Source organism: Arctopsyche grandis, chromosome 1 (assembly GCF_051622035.1).
Source record: "Arctopsyche grandis isolate Sample6627 chromosome 1, ASM5162203v2, whole genome shotgun sequence".
Classification (NCBI taxonomy): Eukaryota; Metazoa; Arthropoda; class Insecta; order Trichoptera; family Hydropsychidae; genus Arctopsyche; species Arctopsyche grandis.
This window is the reverse complement of record NC_135355.1, coordinates 5553442-5573157: the sequence shown is the minus strand read 5'-3', so window position 1 is coordinate 5573157 and position 19716 is coordinate 5553442. Positions and strand designations below refer to the sequence as shown.

The following is a 19716-nucleotide window of genomic DNA, read 5'->3' as shown; positions in this document are numbered from 1 at the left end:
TTATATAACATTCACAGTCTTTTGTAAAGCTCATATATGCCTTTGAACTGGTTCCAATGAGTCATGGATGAGTTAATCGAAAATTTCCAGTGCTTCTCTACATACATACATACACACGTAAGTATCTAAATACAGAATTTGCATCGCTTTCTTCCTTCGCGATAAGTGATGATTCACCAGGCAAGAGGTCAGGATTCGGTGCATGTACTACATATGTATGTAAAATCCGGTGCAGACAACAATTCGTTTACACGTCAATTTTAGACCATCATTACCCAGTTAAAGCCCGCATCATCGATATTATGTATGCGAAGGGGGAACGGTTTAATTTCATTGTTTGATCACAATACAAAATATATATGTACACATGTACACAAACAGGTAGTTGCAAATGTGACCACACATCAAATTAGAAAAACCGGCACGGAATTAGTTAAGTATGTAATCGGTTCGGTTACATTCGTTGATCGGTTTGTGCAACGCAACCTTAAGTAAATGGCACGCTTCCTGTGCAAGGTCGTAAAAGATAGGAAAGAAAGATACGGTAATCATAGTAAACACGATCATTAATATTTTCTAGGTTGCGTGATCACTTTTGCGAGCTAAAGCGCTGATCTAATAAATGTTGCAAGTAGAGAGGCAGGTTAACCCGTTGAATGCTGACCAACGCCGATCGGAGTTTTGCCAACAAGTCCATCGGTTTGGAAAAACGCCGATAGGCGTTGCATTTTGAGAATGTACAAAGTTAACTAGAATACTACCCGCTAAGCAGTGGTGTAGTGCTAAATAATAAACAAACGATGGATAATCGTCAACGACTATCTCGCCGGGCAGATATCAAACGCGTCTTACACGATATATTTGCACCATCGTAATGGCGGAGGATCCATTTATTTATATTGATGACCAAAATGAACAATATGGCAAAGTATGAAAACGATCGGATAAGAGGCAAACTTTTTCCTGAATTGTAATCGTAAGTGAAACGTAAAGGAGGTATGTAATAAAAAAGAAACAGGTCGGTGTTTAATTTTACTACCCCCCCCCCCTCATTTTTCCTTACTAAAAAAAAAGTTGTATCCTAATATTGGTAGTCCAAATATTAATAAAAAAAATCAAATAATAATTAACAAATATTCTTACTTCTTGAAATTATGATGTATTTTATAAAAACTTCCATAATGCATCCTCTTCAACTTCTTTGATTTTGCAAAAAGTTTGCAAACCCGTGTTTGTGTGTCAAGAGCAACATTTGCTAAAACCATGTACATACATATGTCAAAAAACTATCAAATTTTAACATGTGAATTTAGAGATGACTATTCATTTAAACTGAGTCCCCTCATTTTATCTATCCTCAAGTGCGTATGGTCAATAGTTCAAAGAATGTTTTCTTTCGAAATTTTGGGTGGTTTTAGATAAAAAAAATCCAATAAAGTTCATTAAACGTTTTTTAAGTTGTGAATGTGCTCAGATTACTATTCGATTGTGGCCATCGAGTGTTAGAACGAGAGTCTGCTCACAATATTTGGAATACAAAATTTTATATGAAATTTTAGTCAAAATATCTTTTAATTGTACTCGAAAAACAATGTTTATATCAATCAAATTGCCAGGGCGGCGACCTGGCTCAAAAAGAACTACCAGGTCGACGACCTGGCCCGACTACACCACTACCGCTAAGCCTAAAATGCATTAAAAATGGGTCGTGTAATCCGTGTCATTAATTTGTCAACGTTTATAAAGACTGGTTTACACCGGAATTTCTGAATTTATAACCATAGCAGAATTACCCGATGGAAATCCCTAACTGCTGAATTTTAGATTGTGACTTGGCATTTAGATTGTGAGCATTACATTTAACAACAATGAAGTAGATGAAACTAGTTTTGGAAAAATACATAAATTAAAAGACTTATTTATTTTATATCGCTGCAAGATATAACAGACAGTCTAAACACACCTTTACAAAACTCGAAATCCTCGGCGGTAGTTATCTAGGGTTTGTTTGGATTAGCTATAATTTTTATACCAGCTTTCTATTGGATTTCTAAATAATTCTAGTTGGAAATGTTGGCGAAATTTTCAGCGTGGCCGGCTTTCAACAGAAAAGACTTCAGCGCTTAAAGGGTTAAAAGGTATCGTGTAGAAGCGACTTTACACGTTTACCAAAAATATTGATTAATTCAATATATTCTACAAGCCCTTGAAAAAAGGTATCAAATTTCGATCGTGCCAGTAAATTATCGAACAAGAAGCTTTCTATGTTACAATGATCGGTAACCTACGACCTGCAGGTCAATTAGTCACCCGCCACATAATTTTTATTGGCCTATTAAGTATTGTAAATGTACTGAATTGCTTTCTGTTTCATCATCATTTACAGCCATTCACCATCCACTGCTGGATGAAAGCCTCTCCAATACGCAGAAGGCTTTGTGCCTGTCGCAGATATAGTACCTGCAAATAGCCAATAATTCGCAGATGTAGTACCGGCAAATAGCCAATAATTCGCAGATATAGTACCTGCAAATAGCCAATAATTTGCAGATATAGTACCTGCAAATAGCCACAACCTTAATTTAATTGTAACTAAATAAATTAAAGCAATGTTTTGCTCTTAAAATTGTTTATTTTTTGGCGACTATCGATTGATTACTTAACGAATATAAAAATTATACGCTGTATACATTTAATTTTTAAAAATAAATCTTTTAGTGTCCATATTAAAAAAAATCTCGATTTCGAATTTTTGCATGATCACAAAACTTAATTTATTTTTACTATAGATAAAGTAAAAATAATCAAGTAAAAAAAATTGTGAAAATTACCCAACCACTCGAAAGATTGCCAAATACTAGTCAATGATAACCTTCAGTCAACACATATTTGGAACTTTTTAAACAGCAATTTGTATTATTATTAACCTAACCTTGGTACACATAATATACTGATCATTTATTAAAAAAATACTGACCAAATAAATAAATGAATCATAAAATTTTACATGTACTGTTTACTGTAGAGTTCATAAAAAATGGATAAGTGTTAAATTCGGTAATTAGATAATAAATAGATAATCTTCTATCCGTAGGAATTATTCAATAAACTCTTCTAATGTTTACAGTCGATTACGACTGCAAAAGCATTTAAATACAAAAATAATGTTTTGCACTATCTATGTACATACAATAATATACATATGTATATGAAGAAGTACTTACATATATACATGATGAACCAAATTAATAAAATTTATCTACATACATACATATGTAATTAAACAAAATGCAACAACTGAATGTAAAATGTGTATAGAACACAGAGTTTAAGTTTATATATTAAGTTAGAAAAAGATCATTATTAACGGTATGCAATTTAGCTCAAGATTTTGACCTAGACCGCTGCACAATTTATGAATTGAAGATTTTGCATATAAAATGCTAGTCCGTTATCTATAAATATAAAGTCACATTTGGAAAACCTGTTCAAACACAATATAACATCATATATAATATACACCCACTCGAAATGATGCATCAGTTCAAATAACAAACTCACTCTGCAGCTGATCCTTGTTGATGATGATGCCGGTGTGATGTCCTCCAGCTACGTGGACCCGTCCACCATCATCCGACTTCACAGGCTGGGCCCGTCTCTCGACTATGAGACAAGTCGCTTGAGCTGACCTACTCTTCGGAGTCATCACAATGGTCTCTTCAGCTTCGACACCCGCCTCCATTTTAGCACTGAAATTCAAACAAGCTATTAAAAACTCAGTTATTATTTTGAAGCAATGACATGAGGAATTACGATAGAAGTGACTGTTATTTTAATGATGACCTCATCTATCGACCGCTGAAATAAAATGCCAATCGTTTGAGACCTGGGAAAATGGGCGTAACGTATTGATTCTCTCCTGTCTTATCCTACGAAAGACGCAGATAGACATACGTATTATGTATATTGAATTATAAAATAGAATTTGCGTATATTTCTTCATTTTTTTGATTAATTTATTTTATACAATATAATAGAATAAGATGTATTCTGTTCAAAAAATAATTTAACGGCAAAATACGTACTTGAATAATTACAAAAAAAAAAAAAAACGGTTTAACGGAAAGTGATAGTATACAAACACGGCGCGGCGTTAGGGAAAGATTAGCGCAAAATATATGTATCATATCGTACATATGTATGACTAGTAAGGTTAAGGATTTGGTGACTAAAAATAACCATTAGTGGGAAGTTCTCAAATTTCAACACACTTAATATATACATACGGGAAATATATATGTATGATCGATTGAACAATAACAAACAAGCGGACGAGCGAGACACGTGAGCGCAAGAGTACAACACTCGTGGAACTGTTCGCTCTCTTGAGTGAACGTTGGCTCTCGGCTCTCGTATGCCAAACTGCCAGTCAGCTTGCCAGTGCCATATTTACCAATAAATTGCCACTTCCCTGCTTCGTCAAATGTTTGTCGTTTGGGGATCCAAATAATAGGTTGATTGGGTGATGTTAAATATGTTTGTTGGCTTCTTATGTTAGCTTCGATTAATTGTAATTATTGTGCAATCTCTATTTAATGAAATTTTACTTTGCAAACAAATTCTTCGAGTGTACTGTAACATTAATAACAATAGATGTACATTTTTATGTATATTCCATATACAGTGTCTATATTTCGGACTATGTAATTTTGTTTAATATATGAAAACCGTGAATAAAAAAAAAGAGCGTAAGTGTCAAAAAATGCAAAATCAGTGTTATGCCAAAAATATGTTCTATATGCCAGCGACAATGTTTAAAAATAAAGGTCTGTTCATACTTAACAGCACTGCACGGCTTCAGCACTGCACGACTCCGTTTCAAATATGTCATTTTATTACATTTCTATTCATATCTACCTACACGTCGCGGTCACGTCACGTTCACAGCACTTTGGCCGAGGGCAAGGCAAAATCAGCTTACTTTTACATTACAGGCCATGACGATACGGCGCAATATTGCTTACGTCGTATTGTATTGTCGAGTACTTACAATATGAATGCATACACGTGCATTCGTAGCTACGCGTCATAATACAAGTCAGCAAAAATGTTTCGGCGTTTATCGAACGAAAAATTATGTATAATCGCGTTGTTGTTGGAAGAAGAAGCTCAAGAAGGCAATAAAAAAGCACGGAGGCGTTTTGATGTGCATCCCATGCTAAAAAATAGAAAAACTGAAGGAAAGTTTTGGACACTGTATAAGGAGCTTGTGGATGATGGACAAATTTTTTTTAAATATTTCCGTAAAGAATTAAATTTTTTTTTAAATATTTGCGCCAAAACCATGTCGAAAGATTGAACAGCTGTCAACTATCACTATCGATAATTGGTCCAAAACAGCAAAGCGGCAGACTCATGGCACGTAATTCGCGTGTATATTTCCACGATGGCCAAAAAAACGGATACGATACGTTGACGGATGTTGCTGTAAGGTATGAACAAGAAATGTTGGGTACTGCTGTAAGCCTGCCGTGGCGTAAACGTGACGGTTGGTATGAATATACCCATACAAAATGTACCAAAGAATACTTTTCGTACGGCCGGATACCTGCTGAAGTCGGTACGTGCTGACTAGGTATGAACAGACCTTAAATCTCCAAAAACGTATTTTAAAAATATTGTGGCGGCTCGCTTATACGACATGGTCGAGTTTGGTTGCCTTCCTGCGAGTGGGAACCAACTCGGCTGGGTTCGGAGAGCTACTACTCACTCTGTCTTCAGCTGTCATATAATAAACACGTGCATTAACATGCCAGTCGTCTCATTCGTTCATCCTCCATAATATCAATAGCAAATTTGTATTGCTCATTTTGATGATTATATAATAAGGAATAGAGATAAACATAGTTTTTATACTAGAAATAAGGACAAACTAGTTGTAAGTAGAGTAAGAAAGAATAAGACGGCTGGGGGTGTTTTTCACAGGGGTGTGCTCATGTATAATGCCCTCCCTGAGTGCGTCAGGTCTGCTAAAAACATAGATGCATTCCTGCGAGGTGCGAAGAGACACCTCTGTGAGGGACAGTACATATAAGTTAATTATAAATTTTAGAGTTAAGTATAATAATTAAGATGTATTTTTAAATTAGCTTGAAAGCTAAAATATATATAAATAAATAAATAAAATAAAAAATTGTTGTACAATGCATTAACAAAAGCTGTATGTATCTAAAAATTTAAAAATGGCACTTAGATCCTTTTGTACTTCTGGTATTCATATGTTTATACAATAAGTTCTTTTGCTTTTCTGATATAACAAATTTTGAAAAAACCTATACACCCCCTTATAATTTAAACAATACAATAATAAATATGTTTCTGAATTGTTGCTGCAATTATTGTAGAAATAATATTCTCAGAGGTTTGGAGAGGAACTTGGAGCTGGAGCACGAAACTGTAAAACAAAAAGGTTTTATCCGGAACAAAAACGGAACCAGAGCACAGAAAGTTTTTATTTTAATATTATATATTTATTATTAAATACCAAATTGTTAATGAATTATGAAAATTTCACTCTTAAAATCATATAAATGCTATAAAAGCTGCACATCGAATTGCATTAAGTGTTAAGCTACTATTTTCTACTCTGAAATTAATTTTAATAAAAAAAGGCAAAGGATGAAGGATAATTGCTATTAGCCATTATATTTTATAGAATAATAACAACGATGAATAAAGCTTATTGAAATGGAGTGGAGTGATTTAAAAATGTTCTAATCCAAATCCTCTAATAATTTTGTCTTCCATCAGACAAAATTCCTCATCTGATGGCAAAACACTCCACATGTATAATATTTTAGAGTGAATGGGTTGGTATTCGTAGCAGTGGTAGAAGAACGTTAAACGTCATACGAAATGACAGCTTTCGAAGAGTTCGGCGTGCTTCCAGAGTTGGGACGAGCCGTGGACGAGCTGGAATGGAATCTGCCGACGGATGTCCAGGCAGAAGCCGTTCCTCTTATCCTCGGGGGAGGAGACGTTCTGATGGCGGCCGAAACCGGCAGCGGAAAGACCGGCGCTTTCTGTCTTCCCATTCTGCAGATCGTGTGGGAGACTTTGAGAGAAGTGGCTTCGGGGAAAACTAGCTCTTCCACTTCCAGCTCCAGCGATTACTCCAGTTCGTGGACAATGAGTTATCTGGACCGCGGCGAGGCTCTGGCCGTGGCCCCCGATGGCCTCCGCTGCCAGTCTCGACACTTCAAAGAATGGCACGGGTGCAGAGCCACTAAAGCCGTCCATGGCAACGGAGCCTACTATTATGAAGCCACTGTCACCGATGAGGGCCTCTGCAGGGTCGGCTGGTCCACCCAACAGGTTACATCAAGATTAATAATTTCTTTAAACTGACTAAATCTTTTGCACAATTTTCAGTATGCATGAAATAACGAACCTGGTACTATAGAGTAATTCATATACTGAAGCTTCAGCTCCGTCCTCTTTCTATGTGTCTCTCCAATGTGCTTCCATTCTTATTTATTCTAGGCAACACTCGTTCATTCAAATTAGGTTTACAAATATATATATACATATTTTTCAAATTCATATGTATTTGGCATATTTCGATGGCCTATCACACCTCTAAGCTACCATTCAAATGCTTCTGTCCATTCAAGCCACATTATATTTATTTAACAGCTCTTATGTCAGATATCCCAGTCATTATTACCAGTCAGAGCATCCTACTTAACCAATAAGAATCGTATATTCTTTTTACTACTGCCAAGTTTAGTGAAATTAGGTTAAGTATTAATCTGTCCTTAGTACTATCGAATACACATTTCAGTTGATAAATCGATAGTTCCACTTTAATTATGTAGCTGTAGGCAGGGAAGGTTTATGTTTTGTTCGCGTCCCAGCCTATAAAACTCGGTTTAATTTTTAGGAGGATCTTTATTTATGTTCAGTATACAAGTATTGTTTGTATGGCGAATGAGGTAGATACTCGACTTTGGAGGAGTGGGCCGGCTGAACTCCATTGGCTCACTGGCGTCTGTTACTGGTGCGCTAGTTTATATCCTGGTCGGTTGTGCAATGCGTAGCTTAGTGAGATCATGCTCTCGGGGGTTTCCTACAGGCTCGAGGTTGTTTGATGCGTAGTTGTATAATGAGATCATGCTCTCGGGCGGTCTATATAGGCCCGAGGTTGTTTATGTGAAACGAGTCGAATTGTGTCTGCCCTTATGTGAAAAAAGATATGTCAGGCAAGGTCTGCTCTGCATGCTCGAACAGGAACGCAATAATACAATCGTGCGACTTTTGTTTTATGGGGAAATAGATAGGATCATCGACCACAATTTGGGATCATGCAAGCTGTGCTATGTTCATACATATCTCTTGAAGCCTTTTCTCGATTCAAAACTTAGTCAATTGATAAAATATTGTTGCGTGGACGTGAAGAGGGGGCTTCCAGGATCGGAGAGAAAGATGCAGGAGGGTTGTAGAAGCGGTTTATTCGTCTGCTCTCGTCGGCGCTCCAAGTCGGAATCGTTTCCAATTCGAGAGCGTCCCATATTTATACATATTTGGGCTCAACAACTATTGGTCAATGAGTCGGACGATCCCATTGGCCGTTGCATACGGCTCAGTCATACGTAGAGGCCATTTTGGCGGGAACGAGAGATCAGGTGATCTGCGCTAGTAAACCATCCGTCCACGAGCGCCACTCACCTAATCTCTACGTTACAATATTTATATATTTATCTGGCAAATATTTTATTTTATTTATAAAACCGTTTAATTTCACGTTTTTACATTTAATCTTTTAGGCGAATCTTGACTTGGGCACAGACCAGTTCGGCTACGGATTCGGTGGAACAGGAAAGAAATCCAATAACAAGCAATTTGACGACTTTGGTGAACCTTTCGGAATGCACGATGTCATAGGTAAATGCATATCCACACGTAATCATCTCAAATGCATCATCCGACTAATAACAACATTAACGTTTTAGGATGTCTGCTCAATTTAAACTCGGGAGAAATTAAATATACTAAAAATGGTGTCGACTTAGGGACAGCCTTTGCACTATCGCCGCAACAAAGAGCCAATGCATATTTTCCAGCTCTCGTTCTGAAGAATGCCGAAATGCTTTTCAACTTTGGAGCAACACCATTTAAGGTACATATTAACACATAGGATACCACGGGCTATTGCTAAAGAAACAGGCGTGCGGCGGGGAGAATTTGCGCTAATCTTTGCATAAAACTGTAACTGTTTAAAATGTCATATCTCTTTTACCAGTAAACGTATAAAAGTGAAATTTGAAATGCAGTTTCGTATGGACTATCTTAAAATTTCGTAATTGTAAAATCAGTAAAAGTCAAACTGTGAGTCGCGTACTAATAAAATAAATAATTAAAATGTGTATAAATATGGCAAATATACATATTTTATAAATAAACAAAAAAAATCTAGCAGCAGTGAACCTTTGTGTAACAAAAACAACAAATGTCGTTATTTGAAACCTATAAATACAATGCAGTCAGATGCAATTCCATATGCGCTTTGGAATTGCCGACATCGAACAAGGCTAATCCTCTTTCGTCATAAATAACAATATCAGTGAGAGAATTTTAGGACATTGGCAAAATCTAAGAGGAACATAAAACAGATGTGAGAAAAAAAAAGGTCCCCCCAAAATGTGTTTATTACCTAGTGCAGTGGTTAGTAACCAGGAGTCAAGTGTAGGCAATAAATTACCGAAGAAATATAAAAGGGCACATAGTAAACAATGGTGATATTTTCTTCAGAACATGAATATAAAAAAAATCAAACATATTTATTCAACTAAAAACACAAAAAAAGCATTCACCCAGCAAACTGCACCCCTTATGTAGATATTCACATTTGATTGATTGGTAGATATTTACACAATATTTATTTAAAAGTTTCCTTTATATTATAATATATTATCGATAAACTCACTTAATGGTTTTTGCTGGTATTACATATTTTTATTAATTACACACATACACGTTATTTAAACACAATATGAAATTCATACACTAATGAAATTTTCGCTGGTTTCGAACCTCTGAGAAGGTCATGACGATCTGTTCTATTATTTTTACAAACCTCCTATACGCTTTAGTTAAATAAAATAAAATTTGAGACATCTTCGGCATAACCAAAGAAATATTTTGTAAATTTAAAGAAATATTTGGTACATTTGCTATAGTCCAGTTTCTAACCTTCTGGATTTTTCAATATCGACTTTTTTTAAATTATTTTAGTTAAATATCACCAACGACATACAAGGTTCAACGTGTTTTTTCTTTATATGAAGTAGGAGTGACGCAACGCACAAATTTGTGCACACGGTAGCCAAAGGAAGTTTTTCAAACGCACAAATTTGTGCGCACGGTATCCTGTGTGTTAAAAAAATAGCATTAATTTTTATGAAAATATATAAGTGTGTCTCTAATTAATCTTTCGTTCCAGCATCCACCGCCTTCCGGTTACATTTCTGTAAATGAAACTAAAAAAAGTAATATAAAAGTGAACGCTGTAAATTCTGCAGGTTCAAAGACTTCTAATAAGCCTGTTAATAATGCTCCACAAGCTATCATCATTGAGGTGTGACTTTGTTAGAAGTTTATCGAATGTTTTGTTTCATAATATAATATCATCGACATATGACTAAAATTCATTAACTGTTATTTTTTTTTATAATCTCCAGCCGTCTCGGGAACTCGCTGAACAGACTTTTAATCAAATCGTCAAATTCAAAAAATACTTGGAAGCACCCGTTGTGAGGGAACTGCTCGTTATCGGGGGAGTGAATGTAAAAGACCAAATTGCAACATTGAATGCAGGTGTCGATATAGTAGTCGCAACACCTGGCCGATTAGAAGACCTCATTCAAGGAGGTAGTAACCGATGGATATCTGCATCATATATTTAGTCGGTAACATTGTAATTGAACGTTAATTTTACAGGTTATTTGGCGCTTACACATTGCCGATTCTTTGTACTCGACGAAGCCGACGGCTTGTTGAAGCAAGGCTATACCGATATGATAGATCGTTTGCATAGACAAATACCAAAAATTACATCAGACGGCCGTCGTCTGCAGATGATTGTGTGTTCGGCCACGTTGCATGCGTTCGAAGTGAAGAAAATGGCAGTGAGTGTCTCTTCACGTATATAATACTACACGTTATACATACATATACGTAATTCATATTGGAATACTCGTATACAGGCCGATGAAACAATTAGACGATTTGTGTTTTTCACTTAGTTCTAATTTCTAGGAAAAGTTGATGCATTTCCCAACATGGGTGGATCTGAAAGGAGAGGACGCTGTACCAGAAACTGTCCATCATTGCGTTGTTATGGTAGACCCTCAGAAGGATCGTAGTTGGGAAAATGCCAAGAGGTAAATACGTTGAAACATGTACATATGTGTATAAGATATAAGATACTAGAGCCAAATCTCAAGCATTAACAAGATGACGGCCTTTGACTCATATTTGTATCATGTTGGGTGCACAACGCTTAGTGGCCGCTGGTACATATATGATTTACGGCCACCAGTGTTAATAACATTGAGCTACAAAAAAAAAAATTACCGGAGCGGAGACATATCAATATCTACTAAGTTTGACCTACTGAATTCGATTATGACAATGATTTTTGTTGGTTTCCTCTCGGTTGTGAGATGAGCGTTTAAAAAAATGAGCAATTTTTACAGATTTTTGGCTTTTGCAGTCTTTAACTCAAAATCTAGTATTGCTGTGCCAAAAGTGAGTATTGAAATCAATAGTCAGATATTTTTTCAATTGACTAATTTTTTATTGCTTTAAAATACTTATAATTAATTATCTAGCGAATTTTAAAAGTCAAAAATATACATTTTTTTCGAGCTATTACGTATTCAGTTTTATATTTCACTACGTTTACAGGGATTGGTTTTAAATCTCAATATTTTTTTATCTTACTAATTAGAGCGGTAGATAGACCCAAAAATAAACATTGAGATTGAAAACCAAAGCTGGTAAACGTAGTGAAATATAAAACTGGCCCAATGGATACATAATAAATATGTAGCTCGAGAAAAAAAAGTTTATTTTTGACTTTTAAATTCGCTAGATAATTAATTATACTTATTTTAATTCAATAAATGTCGATGGCCCAATGGATTCATAATAGCTTGAGAAAAAAATGTGTAAAAAAATAAGAAAAGCAAGATCACGATGAAGAATGGAGAGCGCATCACTCCATCTCACACGCTCAATCTCACTTACGAAGGATAAACGATGAGCCTGGAACATTTCATATTGTAATTTAAAATCATTTACCGCTCGAATTAGTACGTTCAGATAAAATAAAAATATTTAGATTGAAAACCAATCCTTTTAAACGTAGTGAAATATAAAACTGGCCCAATGAATACATAACAAATAGCTCGAAAAAAGTATGTGTAAAAAAAAAGTTAATTTTTGACATAAATTCGCTGGATAATTAATCATACATATTTTAAAGCAATAAAAAATTACAGTCAATAGAAAAAACATCGCACTATTGATTTCAATACTCACTTTTGGCACAAAAATACTAGATTTTGAGTTAAAGACCGCAAAAGCTAAAAATCTGTAAAAATTACACATTTTTTAAACGCTCGTATCTCATTAACGATAGGAAATCCGCAAAAATCATTGTCATATTCGAATTCAGTGGTTCAAACTTAGTAAACGATTGATTAGTCTCTGCTCCATTAAGTAAAAAACGTGATTTTTCATTGCGCAGAGCTTCTCAATCTTGTTGTATGAATACAAATCTGTAATTAATTAACATTTAATTTATAGACACATAACAACAGATGGTGTCCACGCAGCAGACAACGTTCGTCCCGGTATCAATAGTGCAGAATGTCTATCAGAAGCAGTTAAAATATTGAAAGCTGATTATTGCATCAGAGCAATAGACGAACACAAGATGGATAGGTGTGTGCTATGAATATATTTCATTTTTTGAATAGAATGAATACATATGCTATTTGCGATTATATATAATACACATATCCATTTCAGGGCAATAATCTTTTGCCGAACTAAACAAGATTGCGATAATTTGGAGCGGTATTTCCAAACTGTCGGTGGAAAAGAATACTCGTGCGTTTGTTTGCATGGCGATCGAAAGCCACAAGAGAGAAAAGCCAACCTCCAAACGTTCAAGGAAGAAAAGGCCAAGTTTCTCATATGTACTGATGTTGCTGCTCGCGGCTTAGACATCACCGGATTACCGTTCAGTATGTTGGATCATTTTTGCACACTCGTTTATTACACATGCTTAGAGACCCGTATTTTGGGCACTTTGCTATTAATGCTTAATTGATGCTAAAATTCGGAATAGATGCTAAATTCGTAAAATATGCGAATAGATGTTAAAATAACAAACAAAAGTGAAATTTGCATGAAATTTATAAAATTAATTGACAATTTAGAAGGGTCTTTGCCCATTTATTATGTGAAGAAATTGAGGGGATAAAACAGAGCTTGCAGTTTACCATAGACAGTGTTTTTCGTGTCGAAACCAAGCAACTGCTTTTGTCTACTACTGTAAATAAAAGAAGACAGTTGGAGCTGTGTATCCAAAAGGCTGCTCAAAAAAGTGTCTTAAAACTAGACTCAAGACTAAATGAGACAAATCTATTCCTCCGAACATTTAGTTAACTATTCAAACCATCTGTGGCAGGTACAAAATCTTATATTAATGTTAAAGAAACAGTTTTGTTTTTTAGAAACCTGCCATTGTTTAATGTATTAACAGAGGCTCAATGTTTGGAAGGATATCAGCACTTTTTAGACAATTAATAGAGAATACAAAAGTTAATCCACGCCGGATATATTGCTATTATTGATGGCAACAAAAATTAAATATGAAGAGTTTGATTGTGCCGCTCTAAAATCTATTTGGTGTCCCGTTAATAGTGTGGATGCTGAAAGGTATTTTAGTAAATACAATATAATTGATCGTCGCACGAATCTCAAAAAAGAATCTGTGGAAATATGCTCCATGTTATGTTTTGATCAATTTTAATTGGTATTATATTTTTATATTCATATTTTTTGTCTTTGTATTTTTATATTCATGTTTTTTTATTGTAATTTTAATTTCAAAATATTTTTGAATTTTTCTATTATTTTTTAATGGTTGTGTTGTCTTTAAATTGTATATACATATGTATATAAATTTTATTAAAATTCATCGAAATTTTTTATTATTTAAAATTAAACTCTTCATAAAAATAGATGCTAAATTGAACATTTTTAATGCCCTAAAACGCTAAAATGCAAAATGAAAATGCTAAAATTGACAAAAATAGATGCCCAAAATATGGGTCTCTACACATGCTTAATACCAGTGATTAATGTTACGTATATAACTTTTCAGTGATCAATATCACTCTGCCTGATGAGAAATCCAACTACGTTCACCGCATTGGAAGAGTCGGCCGTGCCGAAAGAATGGGGTTAGCTATCAGTCTCGTATCAAGTGTGCCAGAAAAGGTATGATAAAAATATATACGCAATCGTAAGTATAGTTTGAAATTGTTCGAAAATGATAACTTCTCCATTAGGTCTGGTATCACGGTGAATGGTGCTCTTCGAGGGGTAAAAACTGTAGAAACACCCAATTGACTGATGTTAAAGGATGCTGCATGTGGTACAATGAACCACGGGTTAGTGTTGCATTACGTGTGCGGTACAAATGGCGATATATCTTTCTGATGATTTTTATTATTTACAGTATTTGAGTGAAATTGAAGAGCATTTGAATGTGACCATACAACAGGTGGAAAAAGATTTGAAAATACCTTGCGATGAGTTTGACGGAAAAGTCACCTACGGACAGAAAAAACTCAATGCCGGATCTGGATATCAAGTAATTCGAATTTTTAAATGTGATCAGATTACAAACACATTACGTCATTGATAATTTAATTAATTATTTTGCAGGATCACGTCAGTCAGATGGCTCCCACCGTCAAACAGTTAGCTCATTTAGAATCTCAAATTTCTCAAAATTACTTGAAGAATTATCATAAAGCTAAATAAAATGAAACATGCATAATTTTTAAAAGTATCAATTAAATGAAAGACAACCAATTTAAATGTACTAAATATTTATTTTAATTAAATCGATTGCAATACAATTAATTACTTAATGCGTAGCCGATCTTCTATACCAGAAACGTGCACGATAATCGTCACTGCACGTGAGGAATGCTGGAGCCGTCGTCGAATGAATAATATACCTGAAAACATCAAATTCATAAATTAGTTACCAGCTTTGCAATTATTTTGAAGGCATTGTGATGAATCATGTATATTTTTTTGTTCACCTGACAGGGCCGTTGTGCCCCAAATTCATAAGTTGAGCTCTCGAAGCGTTCCTCGAATTCCATGCGCATAGAGAAGTCGTAGCTTCATCAGGGAAGATGACGAAATCTTCCGTGTGATTAAACACAGCTTGAGCGAGGTGGTCTTGTTTTCCTATTAAAATAAATAATCTATGTAAATCACTTTTGTATTGTAATTTTCAATAAACGTATATGTATATGAAAATTTACCTGTCGTTCCTGCGCCCGTGTAAGCTATTAAGCACCGGCTAGTTGTCAATTCCCACAGTTTTATCATCGAGTCTTTCCCAGACGATAGTAAATACTAAAAAAAAAAACATGACACTTATGTAAATAACTCGATCTATTATCAGTCCAATTTCCGATTGTAACGTAAATTACCTTGCTGTTCCTTGTAAAACAAACTGACGATATTTCAGCTCCGTCATGTGCAGCAGTGAAAGTATTGATGCAACGGTTGGAGACGCCGTCCCAAAGCTTAATGTGTCCATCAGATCCGGCACTCGCAAACAATTTGCCATTTAACGACCACCTATATAGAAAAATTTCTCAATGAAAAACACAAAATGATGTTAATTAAATATAGATCCAGCAGCATGGCTTGGTGGTTACGTTAATGCTAACCAGCGAGAGGTTGCCGGGTTCTTTTCCGTGGGTTGACCTCGAGTAATATCTATAGTAATTTATATAAATGTACATATTAAGGGAACAGTAAGAATAAACGAGTTTCTTTCGGAAAAATTTCGAGGCCAAAAAGGCGTCCGACAGGGATGCATACTGTCTCCTGATCTTTTTAATATGGTTCTACGACGAAGTGTCTACTTAACACTTTGCCCGCGGCAATAAATATAGCGAACAAGCCCTGTACGCGGCACCTTTAGCGCGAATTTGGCAATCGAGTTTTCGACCTTAAATACAGATTTTAATATTTACTCAAGTAACCAGATATGTTAATTAACACAAAGTATTATTTTAAACAATAAAATACATAATATATCTCGTAGTTTTGGATTAATTGTCAAATAATCATTCTTCATAATTGTATGAAGACGTGACGTCACATAAACGAGGTTTCAGTATGGTTCCATAAAAAACTAATTTTTGACTGATATATATTCATTTTAAGCAAATTGAATAGATGGCATTCAACTCTAAGTAATATATTCAACCAATTTTGAACCTTAAAACAGTTGAAATAGGCGCATATAAGCCTTAAAATCCCGTGCAAAGTTCAGAAATTCTATGGAAGACAGCCGCGCTACAGACTTGTCGCCCAAAGCTTCCATAGAAGACGACCGCGGGCAAACGGTTAAGAGTCTAATAATAAAAATTAGACAGACTTGGATATTTGTGACTCCAAGTCGATCGTTTCCCATCAGAGTTTGGCAAAAAAAAACCATCCTACCCACTATGTCACCACTGTTTGAATATGATTTCAAAATTTATATACATATGTACAAATTTAATACCATAGATGTCGCTCAGGGGCAACCCGATGACGGCATCATGTGAAAATATAAATTTGGTTCTATCAGCCATGCCGCCTTTCTCACAAGTGTAAATAAATATATGAAAAATAAAACATACTTCAAGCAATTGACAGTTTTCGTATGTTGATGTGAAGGTATTGGACATACGAAACATTGACCGGTCGTTACATCGTACAGACGTATTACTGGATGTGTTGTCGATGTTATTATATGATTTCCCAAGGGATGAAAAGATACGCATCTCACGGACTCTGCATCCTAATAATTAAAAAAAAATGATGATGATTATATCAATAAAAATAGATGTAAATATGTAACAATTGAGATATTACTTACAGTTATCGTCCTGTACGCTTTCTTCACTGACGCTTTTGTAATATCGAACAGTTTTATAGTATTGTCTTTCGATCCGCTCACTAAAATCTGTTCTTTTGGATGAAAATCAAGACAGGTTACTTCATCTGTATGATCGTACCTAAAATAACATATAAAATGGTATTGAATCATGCAGTGAATAATAAATCAATTTTACATATGTGTAGCTTGTCAAATATACAGTGTTCTGATGACGGGATGTCCTTGCGTCTCTCGGCCAGGATCGATCTCATCGGGAGCAGATTTCGCCAACATACGCTCGACATCTAAAATCTTAAAAAAGAGACATATCGTAATGAAACTACTTCCGAATCCTTAATGCCGTACACTACCATGTTCCCACAAGCATACCTTGATACTTGCGTCCACGCTGCCAGTGGCCACGAGTTGACCGTCGCTGCTGAATGCACCGGCCCTGCAAGCCTGTTTGTGTGAAGTCACGTATGCGGTCTCATATAGAGCTGGTTCCGGCGCCAAGCTGGATGCGTCGGACTCGAATTCCAAATCTACCAAACGTTTACATACACTCATTTGAAATCATAACACACACACACGGTAAATATATTTATCTTCCATCCTACATATGTACATCCATTTGTTATTAAGTATTAGCGTAATACTTAATAACAAATTCGTTTACTTTGAACATATTTCCTTCATCTAATATATAATTTGGAAAGAGACTTTGTAGGTATGTATGTATGTATGTATCCTTGGTTCGTTCCTAGATCCGTGACGTTATCGAACAAATGATTCGAATTTTTTTCCCCCATAGGGGGCGCAGCCCCTTGAGACGCAGCCGTCATCGAACAAATGATTCGATTAATTCTGGTGCTGATTCGATTTATTTTGTTAAGGGCAAAGGCTCAGGGAGGCGCCGAGGGTGAAGCCCTAAAAGGCAAAGGCTCAAGGGAGTGCTGAGGGCGAAGCCATAGACGGCAAAAGGCTCAGGGGGCGCTGAAGGCGAAGCTCTAGAAAGCAAAGGCTCGAGGGGCGCCGAGGGCGAAGCTCTAGAAAGCAAAAGATCAGGGGGCGCCGAGGGCGAAGCCATAGACGGCAAAGGCTCAGGGGAGCGCCGAGGGCAAAGTTCTAGAAGGCAAAGGCTCATCGGGGCGCCGAGCGCGAAGTCCTAGAATTCAAAAGTTCAGGTGGCGCCGAGGGCGAAGCCATAGACGGCAAAAGGCTCAGGGTAGCACCGAGGGCGAAGCCCTGGAAGGCAAAGCTCAGAGGGCGCCAAGGGCGAAGCCATTGACGGCAAAAGGCTTAGGGGGCGCCAAGGACGAAGGCCTAACCGGCAAAAGGCTCAAGGAGTGCCAAGGGCGAAGCTCAGGGGGGTGCCGAGGGCGAAGACCTAGAAGGCAAAGGCTCAGGCGGTGCCGGGGGCGAAGCTCAGAGGGGTGCCGAGGGCGAAGACCTAGAAGACAAAGGCTCAGGGGGCGCCGAGGGCGAAGCCATAGACGGCAAAAGGCGATGAGGGCGAAGCCATAGACGGCAAAAGGCTTAGGGGATGCCGAGGGCGAAGCCCTAGAAGGCAAAAAAATCTATAATTGGGCTCGGATGTTATTTTCTTACATTTATTCTTTATATTTATGCATTTCTACATATGTTGTCCGTTGATTTTTCAATAAATAAATATCTACGGTGAAATAAGTGAATTACCTAAACCGGCTGCACCTAGCAGATGCTCTCCGGCTCCTGAATTCTGTTTTTCTCTCACGTCTGGCTCGTTTTGAAGGCCAACTAACATCACGTGGAGAAGTCTGCAAAGGAAAATTAGTTGAATGCTAAACGTCTTCCGTACTGAATGAACGAACAGTAGATGTAAGTAATTACCTGTCGCTGGGAGGGCACGGTGGATCTGCGTGGACCGCCGATGATAAGCCGGCTGCTATGGTCTGATGGCCATCATAGTATAACTGACTGGAATAAAATGCAATCATCAAATAAATTGAAACAACGTGTTTGCCTCGCAAATGAATATAGCCCATGGCCTATATAATTAATATAGCATATGGTCGACATGAGGATAATCACCTGATGATGAGTCTGTATAGTAGTTCCCGATTTTTGACCACATTTTTCGGATCCAATTCCGAACCGTCTTTGACTGGAGTCGTCGGCGGAAGCTCCACTTCGAGGGTCATCTTGAATATTCTGTGGAATCGTGTATTGGCGTTGTAATTCTATCACGGCGTACGAAACGTCAAAAACGCTCACACCGGTTGAAGTGTACGAAACGAGTGAGGCGGTCCACTCGCTAGAATCAACTAACGATATTTACTAAGCCGAGTAAACACCGATCGAAAATTGGTCGAAATTAAACTTGGACTATGGCCATGCGCCTCGATCGCGTATTTGTATAAAATGATTGGTTCGGTGATTACTAGAGGTTGTGATTTCTCGACTTTTTTTGATTCTCGAGA

At 36.5% G+C, this 19716-nt stretch overlaps 3 protein-coding genes across 5 annotated transcripts in view; 1 reads left to right on the top strand and 2 right to left on the bottom strand.

Annotated features, from left to right (window-relative positions):
* LOC143914814 (uncharacterized) overlaps window positions 1-4404 on the bottom strand; it is a 33663-nt gene extending 29259 nt beyond the window's left edge. The window contains exons 1-2 of one of the 2 annotated variants that reach the window (XM_077435171.1): window positions 4287-4404; window positions 3562-3749 (exon numbers count right to left, since the gene is read on the bottom strand). In XM_077435171.1, the coding sequence (XP_077291297.1) occupies window positions 3562-3742 (181 nt within the window). In that variant the 5' untranslated portion in view covers window positions 3743-3749; window positions 4287-4404. The remainder of the gene's footprint in view (window positions 1-3561; window positions 3750-4286) is intronic. The other variant, XM_077435181.1, reaches the window with a different exon arrangement.
* A 2438-nt stretch (window positions 4405-6842) lies between these two features.
* On the top strand, window positions 6843-15633 carry Ddx1 (ATP-dependent RNA helicase Ddx1). Its single transcript, XM_077441435.1, has 13 exons — window positions 6843-7374; window positions 8826-8943; window positions 9012-9178; window positions 10502-10636; window positions 10740-10929; window positions 10999-11186; window positions 11317-11441; window positions 12871-13008; window positions 13096-13313; window positions 14459-14574; window positions 14646-14747; window positions 14816-14950; window positions 15025-15633. Exons 1-13 carry the CDS (start codon window positions 6916-6918, stop codon window positions 15121-15123), a joined length of 2190 nt encoding a protein of 729 aa, XP_077297561.1. The 5' UTR covers window positions 6843-6915; the 3' UTR covers window positions 15124-15633.
* Window positions 15178-19606, bottom strand: CstF50 (cleavage stimulation factor subunit 1 Cst50). Of its 2 annotated transcripts, none has more exons than XM_077441445.1 (11): window positions 19328-19606; window positions 19127-19213; window positions 18953-19053; window positions 17645-17799; window positions 17475-17566; window positions 17255-17393; window positions 17016-17176; window positions 15810-15960; window positions 15639-15732; window positions 15411-15561; window positions 15178-15323 (listed from the first exon to the last, which is right to left on the bottom strand). In XM_077441445.1, the coding sequence occupies exons 1-11, from the start codon at window positions 19435-19437 to the stop codon at window positions 15230-15232; spliced, it is 1335 nt and encodes a 444-aa protein (XP_077297571.1). In that variant the 5' UTR covers window positions 19438-19606; the 3' UTR covers window positions 15178-15229. The 2 variants fall into 2 exon arrangements, with proteins under 2 accessions (XP_077297571.1, XP_077297576.1); XM_077441450.1 differs by having other exon boundaries at window positions 18959-19053; window positions 19328-19562.
* Between the last annotated feature and the right edge of the window lie 110 nt (window positions 19607-19716).

What these genes read in the sequence shown, in the direction of transcription:
- Ddx1 (XM_077441435.1), top strand. Translation starts at nt 6,916, where the DNA reads ATGACAGCTTTCGAAGAGTTCGGCGTGCTTCCAGAGTTGGGACGAGCC. An exon ending in CGGAATGCACGATGTCATAG is followed by an intron (nt 8,944 to 9,011) that starts GTAAATGCATAT and finishes TTAACGTTTTAG; the next exon opens with GATGTCTGCTCAATTTAAAC. An exon ending in AGAAGACCTCATTCAAGGAG is followed by an intron (nt 10,930 to 10,998) that starts GTAGTAACCGAT and finishes TTAATTTTACAG; the next exon opens with GTTATTTGGCGCTTACACAT.
- CstF50 (XM_077441445.1), bottom strand. Translation starts at nt 19,437, where the DNA reads ATGACCCTCGAAGTGGAGCTTCCGCCGACGACTCCAGTCAAAGACGGT. An exon ending in CATCCCGTCATCAGAACACT is followed by an intron (nt 17,394 to 17,474) that starts GTATATTTGACA and finishes ATGTTATTTTAG; the next exon opens with GTACGATCATACAGATGAAG. An exon ending in CACGGGCGCAGGAACGACAG is followed by an intron (nt 15,562 to 15,638) that starts GTAAATTTTCAT and finishes TTATTTTAATAG; the next exon opens with GAAAACAAGACCACCTCGCT.